General features: G+C 36.0%; 1 protein-coding gene across 1 annotated transcript; it reads left to right on the forward strand.

Moving 5' to 3' along the window:
* The first annotated feature begins 3,229 nt into the window (after nt 1-3,229).
* On the forward strand, nt 3,230-5,383 carry LOC9317050. The gene is made up of 5 exons (XM_021030017.1): nt 3,230-3,519; nt 3,662-3,768; nt 3,860-4,340; nt 4,434-4,552; nt 4,976-5,383. Exons 1-5 carry the CDS (start codon nt 3,304-3,306, stop codon nt 5,175-5,177), a joined length of 1,125 nt encoding a protein of 374 aa, XP_020885676.1. The 5' UTR covers nt 3,230-3,303; the 3' UTR covers nt 5,178-5,383.
* The last annotated feature ends 4,727 nt before the right edge of the window (nt 5,384-10,110 follow it).

Here is a 10,110-nt window from a genome sequence, read left to right on the forward strand (position 1 = left end):
TTAACTAAGTCAAGATTTTTAAAAAGATTGTGTATAAATTTTTGGTAAATTGTTGAGAACATATTTGATTTCAGAATCTTTACTTAAATAGATAAGGAAAGATTTTGTAGAGACTTTTGCTAAATATATGAGAAATGAATTTCAATTAAAAATCTTTACTTAAATAAAATAAATCTAAATAATTAATGCTAGTGGCATGTCATTGTAAATACTTCTCAACTTCAGGATTTATTTGCTAGTTATGATCCAAAAATGTATATATAGATAGATTTGAACCCGCGATACACCGCGGGGCTATAATTTTTTTTAAAAAATCTAAATATAATTAGTTTTGTTTATTAATAGAGAGTATATAATATAATATTTGTACCTATTTTATAAATGTACCATCCATATATCTATATTAATAATTTTGAGTATATTAATTGTGTTTTAGGTTTAAATGGTATATCTATATATACACTTAAACGACATTTGGCTTTCTTCTTCTTCTTGCCTCAGTTTAGGAGAAAGATTTTTCTTGCGGTACACCGCGGAGCTATTTTTTTAAAAAAAATTTCTCCTTAAACTTCTAAATCTAGATTTTACCCCGTGGTACACCGCGGATCAATTTTTTATAACTAAAAAATTATTTTGCAAAATTTTAAGTTGTATTTGTTTTGTTAATATTGTTTATTTTGTTTAGTGTTTATGATTTTATAATTAAATTTTGATTTTTAATTCTAGGATTTCATCCATAATATATTGTTTAATATTAATATTGATCTAAACCCGTTGCACCATATAACCCCGTCCCGTAAAATTAAACATCATTTGTTATTTTTTTTGAATAATATTTTTATCCACTACGGGTTGCAGGTTCATGCGGATAAGCCCGTAGAGAGTTGCGGGTTTGCGGATCGACCCGCCAAAAGAGAAGCTATCTTTTGAAACCCTTTGTTTTGTTTAGAGGTTTTAAGAAAATATCCCTAAAAAATAATTTTTATTATATGAAAAAAAAGAAGTAGAAGAAATTGTAGAATCAACATTCCCGATTTTTACATCACTCGTTACAATTAATTTTTTTTTTGCATATAAAAATCAGAAGTTAACTAAGTCGAGATTTTTAAAAAGATTGTGTATAAATTTTTGGTAAATTGTTGAGAACATATTTGATTTCAGAATCTTTACTTAAATAGATAAGGAAAGATTTTGTAGAGACTTTTGCTAAATATATGAGAAATGAATTTCAATTAAAAATCTTTACTTAAATAAAATAAATCTAAATAATTAATGCTAGTGGCATGTCATTGTAAATACTTCTCAACTTCAGGATTTATTTGCTAATTATGATCCAAAAATGTATATATAGATAGATTTGAACCCGCCATACACCGCGGGGCTATAATTTTTTTAAAAAAAGCTAAATATAATTAGTTTTGTTTATTAATAGAGAGTATATAATATAATATTTGGACCTATTTTATAAATGTACCATCCATATATCTATATTAATAATTTTGAGTATATTAATTGTGTTTTAGGTTTAAATGGTATATCTATATATACACTTAAACGACATTTGACTTTCTTCTTCTTCTTGCCTCAGTTTAGGAGAAAGATTTTTCTTGTGGTACACCGCGGAGCTATTTTTTTAAAAAAAATTTCTCCTTAAACTTCTAAATCTAGATTTTACCCCGTGGTACACCGCGGATCAATTTTTTTATAACTAAAAAATTATTTTGCAAAATTTTAAGTTGTATTTGTTTTGTTAATATTGTTTATTTTGTTTAGTGTTTATGATTTTATAATTAAATTTTGATTTTTAATTCTAGGATTTCATCCATAATATATTGTTTAATATTAATATTGATCTAAACCCGTTGCACCATAAAACCCGTTTTGTTTAGAGGTTTTAAGTATATATAGATAATTTTTATTATATGAAAAAAAGAAGTAGAAGAAATTGTAGTATCAACATTCCCGATTTTTACATCACTCGTTACAATTAATTTTTTTTTTCAGATAAAAATCAGAAGTTAACTAAGTCGAGATTTTTAAAAAGATTGTGTAGAAATTTTTGGTAAATTGTTGAGAACATATTTGATTTCAGAATCTTTACTTAAATAGATAAGGAAAGATTTTGTAGAGACTTTTGCTAAATATATGAGAAATGAATTTCAATTAAAAATCTTTACGTAAATAAAATAAATCTAAATAATTAATGCTAGTGGCATGTCATTGTAAATACTTTTCAACTTCAGGATTTATTTGCTAATTATGATCCAAAAATGTATATATAGATATTAAAACAATAATCTAACACCCGGGAAAACCATTTTCGCCACACCGAAACACCATCTAGTAGGGGTGGGCATTCGGGTATGCGGGTCGGGTTCGGGTAAAACCCGATCGGGTACGGGTCTTTCGGGTAGAGGAGTTTAGGACCCAATAGGGTAAATCTAAAATATCGGTTCGGTTTCGGTTCGGGTCTAATCGGGTTCGGGTCGGTTCAGGTTTAGATTTTTAGAACTGCTAAATACCCGAAAAAATCGGGCATCCATCGGGTTCTGGTATTTTATACCCAAATACCCAAAATTTTACCAAATACCCGAAATTTTACTCTAATATCCAAATTTTATCCGCAATTTTACTCAAATATCCGAGTTTCACCCAAAAATTTATCCGAATAACCAGAATTTTGTCCAAATATTTAAAAAATTTACAAGCATCTCGCGTATAAATATATTTAGTCTTAAATATATAAATATAAGTGCATTTAATTTTTGGTAATTACTCTCGGATATTTGGATATAAATGTATTTAGCTCAAATATTACATATATATAAAGTTTTTATATGTATAAGTATAAGTAATTTCGGGTAATCGGGTACCCGTTCGGGTATCGGGTTCGGATCGGGTTTTACCCTATACCCACGGGTACGACAATATAAGACCCAATAGGATAAATAGCTAATACCCGTACCCGCCCCGAACCGGTTTTTTCGGGTCGGTTTCAGTTCGGGTACTCGGGTACGGTTTTTTTGTCCAGGCCTAAGTTGAAGTTGCTCTAAAGTCTAAACCACGTGGTTATCAAAAAACCAAAAAAAAAAAACCACATAAATACCATCCGAACCACTAAACCGGTCTTTGATCACAAAAAAACCACTAAACCGGTATACGGAACGCAAGAGCAATAGGGCCTACGTGGCATAGTTTAGGGCACTTTCTTCAACACTAAACGCAAAAGTCAACGCTTTTCTCTTCTTCCTCGCTCTGAGCCTCTGCTCTATTCTCTGGTTTGAATTCCAATTTGGACGACAAATGGGGAAACGAGAGAAAAAACCTAATCGACGTCGCCACAAAGGTGAATTTTCGAATGATACTGAAGATTTCTACGATCAACACCCGCCGGTTGTTGCCTCCGTCGACGACGAAGATGAAGAAAACTCTGAGGAAGAAGAAGACGAAAACTGTAATGAAGGAAACGAATCATCGGATTTGCCGTCAAAGTTTCTTCTTTACCAACAATCTGTTCAGGTAATTGCAATTCTGTGCCTATAGCCTTTTAGATTCCATTGAGTGGTTCTTGTGTGTGTTTCACTGTTCTTCTTCTTTCATCAAGCACTAAGCTTTTAACATTTGTTCTTGTCTTTCATTGTATTGTATGTGTTTGCTGCAGTCACCAAAAGGAGACATAAGTTACTTGCAGAAGTTCTTTTTAATGTATGTTGGTGGAAGACAACCTCTCCATTTTCAAGAAGATTTTTGTGGCACTGCTCTTTTAAGGTGTGTGTTTCACTTAATGGTGAAAATTTTAGCTTTTGGTTTCTTGAATGCTGTAGTTGGTGAATAAGTTTTGCATTGATTGTTTAAATAGTGCGGAGTGGCTCAAGACTGACACAAGGCGGACTGCTATAGGGCTAGATTTTGACCTTGAGGCGTTAGAATGGTGCATGGATAACAACATTAGTAAACTTGGTTCTGACGTGTATTCAAGAATGTCGCTTTTTCATGGGAATGTTTTGAGTCCTCTTGAGGCTAAGCAAGTGAAATCTAAATCCCATGAGCTGATACAAAATATAAGCTTGGATGATGGTGATGATAATGAAGATTTGGTTGATCCTAGCGTTGTCGAATCTTTAGAGAAAGATGGACCTGATTCGTTACCGAAGAGGGATATCGTGTGTGCTTTTAATTTTAGTTGCTGTTGTCTCCACAAACGCTCGGAGTTGGTTTCTTACTTCAAGAATGCACGTGATGCTTTGTCCAAGAAAGGTGGTATTTTCGTGATGGATTTATATGGAGGTGCTTCTGCTGAGGGACAGTTGAAGCTTCAACGGAAATTCCCAAATTTCACTGTAAGAATTCATTCTTATACTTTCATTTGGTACAAAAGGGTGTCAAACTTTATAGGAATAACAGTATTAACGATTGTCCATATCATTTGGCAGTATACATGGGAGCAGGCTGAGTTTGACATTTTAAGTCGCAAGACAAGGATCAGTCTGCACTATCACCTTCAGAAGCAGAACAGAAAGATTCGCCATGCTTTTTCATATAGCTGGAGACTGTAAGTGTCCTGTAGTCTGCTTCCACATCCATTCTTTCTCCAAAGTGGGACAGTCATTACTCTATCTCCCACAAGCCTTAAGAAAATCTCAGTAACGAAAAACAGCATATTTAATACTTAGGAGTTTGCTTATCATTTTAGATAACTTGATAAGCGTTGGCTTTTGGTTATTTTGGTTGGTTGGGTGTGGTAGAGATTCTGTAGTGCAGCCACTATGGATAAAAACTTACACAAACATGTGCTCGAATGTAGCTGATATGTTAGCAAATAAGTAGCAGTGAAATGGTATTGAATGTTATATTCGGGCAAGACAATATTCCTGCTTTCCTTATTGTCCATAGATTTATTGTACTTGCACTCTTGAATCTGTGAATCACATTAAGTTCCTGAGAAGTAATTCCTGGTCTGTTCATGTATGTGTAGGTGGTCATTACCGGAGATAAAGGACTGTATGGAGGAAGCTGGGTTTAGCTCAGTCCATTTCTGGCTCAGAGAAATGCCGGACGCTTCTGAAATGCGTAGAACAGATGGGTTTGGTGCTGGACGTGATATCAAGTACGAACAAGTCAAGAGCTTTCAACAGTGTGATTCTTGGAATGCTTACATTGTTGCGGTCAGCCTTTAGTTATGCTTTCTATCTTTTGATCAAAAGCTATGAAACCTGACACTAGCCCTTTAAATCAGATCCTTTGTCGATTTTACATCTGGTATTTATTTCTGACATGCACTGGTTTAGTTTTATGCACCAATAATCAAGGATAAGTTGGGAAACATTCCCCTCCGTAGATTTGTCATGTGGTCTTTGTTGAAGCAATTGGATTCATACCTCTACAGTTCCGCTGATTCCATGATTTAAACCTTCATTTGGATTTTACATAGAGTAGATAGATAGTGTTCTCTATATTACCACTAGACAATGTTTCCGGACATGATGAATAAGTAATGAGCTCTTGATGACACTGTAGCAAAGACATTCAAGTGTCATATTATATAAGCTTCAGGACCGGTAAGGCTTAGGTTATGATTGAGATACCTAGATGCTAACTCGTCAGAAATCCGAATGAATGATGACTCAAGGATAGATAGACACCACAAGACTGTGGTTAAGACAACTCTGATATAAGTGTCAACGAGAAGCAAAAATTGCTCTAAGAGAAATTCCTATTCATAATCAAGACAGTGTCTGGAACAAATCATGGCTTTTAAATAGTGAATCTTGGTTTTAACAAAGGAAAACAGCTTAAATGCAAAGATTAAGAAAAATGATCAAACCAATTAGTGAGACTAATTGATTCGATCAGGGATTGATAAGTCATGTTACCTATGTGATTTGATGATGTTAGCAATCTAGTTTGATCAAGAATGGTGATCTTGGTGTGACCAAATTGGAAGGACAGCCATATGAGATTACTTGTGATATTTGTAAGGAAAAAGTGAACTCTAATCTTGGCGACGAAGAGGAGGCTTAACCTTGATTGGTTCATTGTTATCATATAATGAGCAGTTGATCTTAACTGTACTATAAAAAGAATGCAATACTTCAGTGTGAATGCGATAACATAAGGCAAATCGACAGTCGAATTAAAGAACCAATTCCGTATACCCGAATGAAGTCGATTCATGTTCGTTCTCCACAACCATCAAATTCAACTATTAGATTCCGAAAATGGTCGAATATCAATGTTCAACATCTCTCTTCCATTTATCTTTCATAAAACTTTCGATCAAGAACAATCCTCCTCTTCAGTACCTATTCCGTGTACACCGAACGAAGTCGAATCATGTTCATTCCCTAGTGACCGAATCACCTACCCTGAACCCTAATATCCACAACAAACAAATTCAACTATTAGATTCTTGTTATAAACCATATGGATGGACTCCATAACCGGCCCATGACCCATTAGGGTTTTACCTTATTTTCTGTATCCTGCTATTATCCTTGTATATATATCCCCTATCCTATTAATGAAAGACACAGTTCACAACACGTTATCAGCACGATATTGTTGCTGAGGCAATATATTGTTTGTGTGAAAGGTCGAGAATGCTTTCTTTAGCAAGTCATTCTCAGTAATTTCCTCACCACGGAATCTCAGTATTGACACTATTTTAAATAGTGCTGAGTTATACTCATTCATGGATTTGAATTCTTGGAATCTGAGATTCTTTCGATCGAATCGGGCTTTTGGGTAATAGCACCGTTTTTTTTTTTTTTTCAACTCTGTCCTGAGGTCCAGAGGATTCTTAATATGATGCGTAAATTAATTCAAAGTTCTAAAGGGCACACCCTTAAAGAAAACCGAGTTTTCCCTAAGCACCACACGTGCATAGCCTGTTCACAAGGGAAGCTTATCACTCGACCTTCACCAGTCAAAGTGTCTAAAGAGACCTTACATTTTCTGGAACGAATTCAAGGAGACATATGTGGTCCGATCCATCCACCTTGTGGAACATTTCGGTACTTCATGGTTTTAATCGATGCATCGACCCGCTGGTCGCATGTTTGCCTATTGTCTTCTAGGAACCAAGCGTTTGTTAGGTTATTGGCCCAAATCATCAGATTGCGAGCCCATTTTCCAGATTTTCCTCTTAAGACCATACGTTTAGATAATGCTGGTGAATTCACTTCCCAAGCATTTAATGACTATTGTATGGCCATGGGGGTAAGTGTGGAACATCCTGTGGCAAATCTCCATACACATAACGGATTAGCTGAATCCCTCATTAAACGAATTCAACTAATTGCTCGACCATTACTCATGAGGTCGCAGCTTCCGGTCTCAGCTTGGGGACATGCAGTTTTACACGCTACTGAACTAATACGCATTCGGCCATCTAGTGAGCATAGATATTCCCCATCCCAATTGCTAACGGGTCATGAGCCAGACGTTTCCCATCTAAAGACATTTGGGTGTGTCACCTATTTATCCATAGCACCACCACAGAGAGCAAATGATGGGACCTCAAAAGGGGATGGGAATATATGTTAAAAATGATTCTCCCATCATCATTAAGTATCTCGAGCCAAAGGCCAGATACAGGATTGTCATCTCAATGAATCTGTTTTCCCAACACTGGGTGGAGAGACTAACAAGCTGGTCAAAGAACTTAAATGGAATCAAACATCCTTCACATGGCAAGATCCTCGGACTCCATCAGAGATCCAAAAGACTATATATCTGCAAAAGCTAGCTAAAACAATTGCCAAGATTCCTATAATGACCCAAAGAGAGTAACAAAATCGTACATACCAGCTTGTAATGCACCAGTATATATTGATGTTCACAAGGAACATAATCAAGTTGCTACAGAGGCTACAATACGTAAGAAACGTGGTAGACCCAAAAGGTTCCAAAGACAAGAACCCTCGGAAATCAAAGAAAGGTGCAAGGGAAACCGAGAAGGTTCAAGAAACCATAGACATGGCCGGCTAATAGACATAACCCTAAGGTACCAATCAATGAGGTTTGGGACGCCAAACCTCAAGGTCCTGAAGGTGTAAAGAGACCTCTATAAACTATATCATGTCTAGAATATAATGGAACCGAAAAAATGTCGACATAAATGATAATATATTTGCGCACAAGGTAGCAACTGAAATGAATGAGGATCAGGAGCCCACGTCTATACTAGAGTGCACTCAAAGACCTGATTGATTAAAATGGTACAAGACCATAAAACGTGGAGCTAAGAATCATTAAGAAGAAGAATGTGTTTGGTCCAATACAAAGGACACCATTCAATGTAAAGCCAGTGGGACAAATGAGTCTTTGTGATAGTGTGAAATAAACATAGTGAAAGCGTGATATATCAGACACGGCTTGTCACACAAGGATTCACACAAAGACCAGAAATAGAGGAGATATACTCCCATGTGGTGGATGCTAAGACATATAAATCTTTGCTAAGTCTGGCTATATAAAAGAGAAAGATTTGCGGCTAATGGATGTAATGCCTGCATATTTATATAAGTCCACTGGATAATATATGAGATTACCAGAGGGTATTGAGCTCAAAGATAAGAAAGATTCTCGAGAACAGCACTGCATAAGGCTGGACAAATCCTTATATGGACTGAAACAAAGCGGACGTATGTGGTATAACCGGTTAAGCGAATATCTCATCAGAGAAGGCTATAAAAACGATCCGATCAGTCTATGTATTTTTATCAAGAAGTTTAAAAACAAAGGATTTGTAATCATAGCAGTGTATATGAATGATTTAAACCTCTGGGTAATTGCCCAAACAGTTGAGTATATCTAAAGAAAAGAATCTCAAATGAAAGACCTAGGCAATAATTAAGTTCTGTTTGGGATTACAACCTGAGTACGTGAATAATGGAATCCTTGTGCATCAAATGGCATACACTGAAAGAGTACTCAAGGAGATTTAATAAGGACCAGGCCCGCCCATTGACCAGGCCCAATGGTGGTGAGAAGCCTCAGATTGGATAGTGATCCATTCAGTCCGGAAATGCCATACCTCAGTGCCATAGGAGTTCTAATGAATTTGGCTAGACACACTAGACCAAACATTTGTTTTGCCGTGAGTCTCCTGTCTAAATTTAGTTCATGATCAACCCAAAGGCACTGGAAAGGTTTAAAGGAAGGTTTGATTAAGTTTTAAAGTCTATTCTTCCTGCGTTGTTTACTTGGGTTTATTCTATACTGATCTAACCAAAGAAGGTCCAGTTTGCTTTGGTTTAGTTTGATTTACTAATGTAGGATATTCATAAGATCAGATTATGGTATGAGCAATGAATAGGAACTATGTGTGGCTTGATCCTTTCCAAGGGTACGTAGGCAGCCTTCCTTAAGACGCATCTACTACTACATCAAAGATCATCATATTTGAAGACAACGCAGCCTGTATTGCTCAACTCAAGGACGGCTACACTAAGAGAGACCGGACGAAGCACATTTTGCCAAAGCTCTTATTCACTCATGAATTACAGAAGGACGGTCAGGTCAAAGTTCAACAGATCCGGTCAAGTGAGAATTCAGCCGACCTATTCACCAAATCATTGCCGACTTCAACGTTCCGGAAGCTCATTCATCAGATCGGGATGCGCGGACTTAAGGATCTACAGTGATGCTCAAATCAGGGGGAGTAATGCGTGTTGTACTCTTTTTCCTTCACCATGGTTTTGTCCCACTGGGTTTTCCTGGTAAGGTTTTAATGAGGCAACATTCCCCAGCGCATTATAGAGATCCTGGTTTAGTATCGGCCACGGTTATGTCTTCCAAGGGGGAGTGTTATAAACCATATGGATGGACTCCATAACCGGCCCATAACCCATTAGGATTTTACCTTATTCTCTGTATCCTGCTATTATCCTTGTATATATATCTCCTATCCTATTAATGAAAGACACAGTTCACAACAATTCTGAAAATTTGTTTCCATATGACATTTAATTTTATGAAATTTCTACATTTATTGGTAGTACAATTTGTAAAAAAGACAGAGAATAATGTAGGAGCTTCTGGAATAGTTCAACGGCCAACCCAAAAGCCAAATAACACCATTTTCCACAAATTGTCGTCCAATTCCAT

This window comes from Arabidopsis lyrata (assembly GCF_000004255.2).
Source record: "Arabidopsis lyrata subsp. lyrata unplaced genomic scaffold ARALYscaffold_4, whole genome shotgun sequence".
Classification (NCBI taxonomy): domain Eukaryota; kingdom Viridiplantae; phylum Streptophyta; class Magnoliopsida; order Brassicales; family Brassicaceae; genus Arabidopsis; species Arabidopsis lyrata.

What these genes read in the sequence shown, in the direction of transcription:
- LOC9317050 (XM_021030017.1), top strand. Translation starts at nt 3,304, where the DNA reads ATGGGGAAACGAGAGAAAAAACCTAATCGACGTCGCCACAAAGGTGAA. An exon ending in GGAAATTCCCAAATTTCACT is followed by an intron (nt 4,341 to 4,433) that starts GTAAGAATTCAT and finishes ATCATTTGGCAG; the next exon opens with TATACATGGGAGCAGGCTGA. An exon ending in TTTTCATATAGCTGGAGACT is followed by an intron (nt 4,553 to 4,975) that starts GTAAGTGTCCTG and finishes ATGTATGTGTAG; the next exon opens with GTGGTCATTACCGGAGATAA.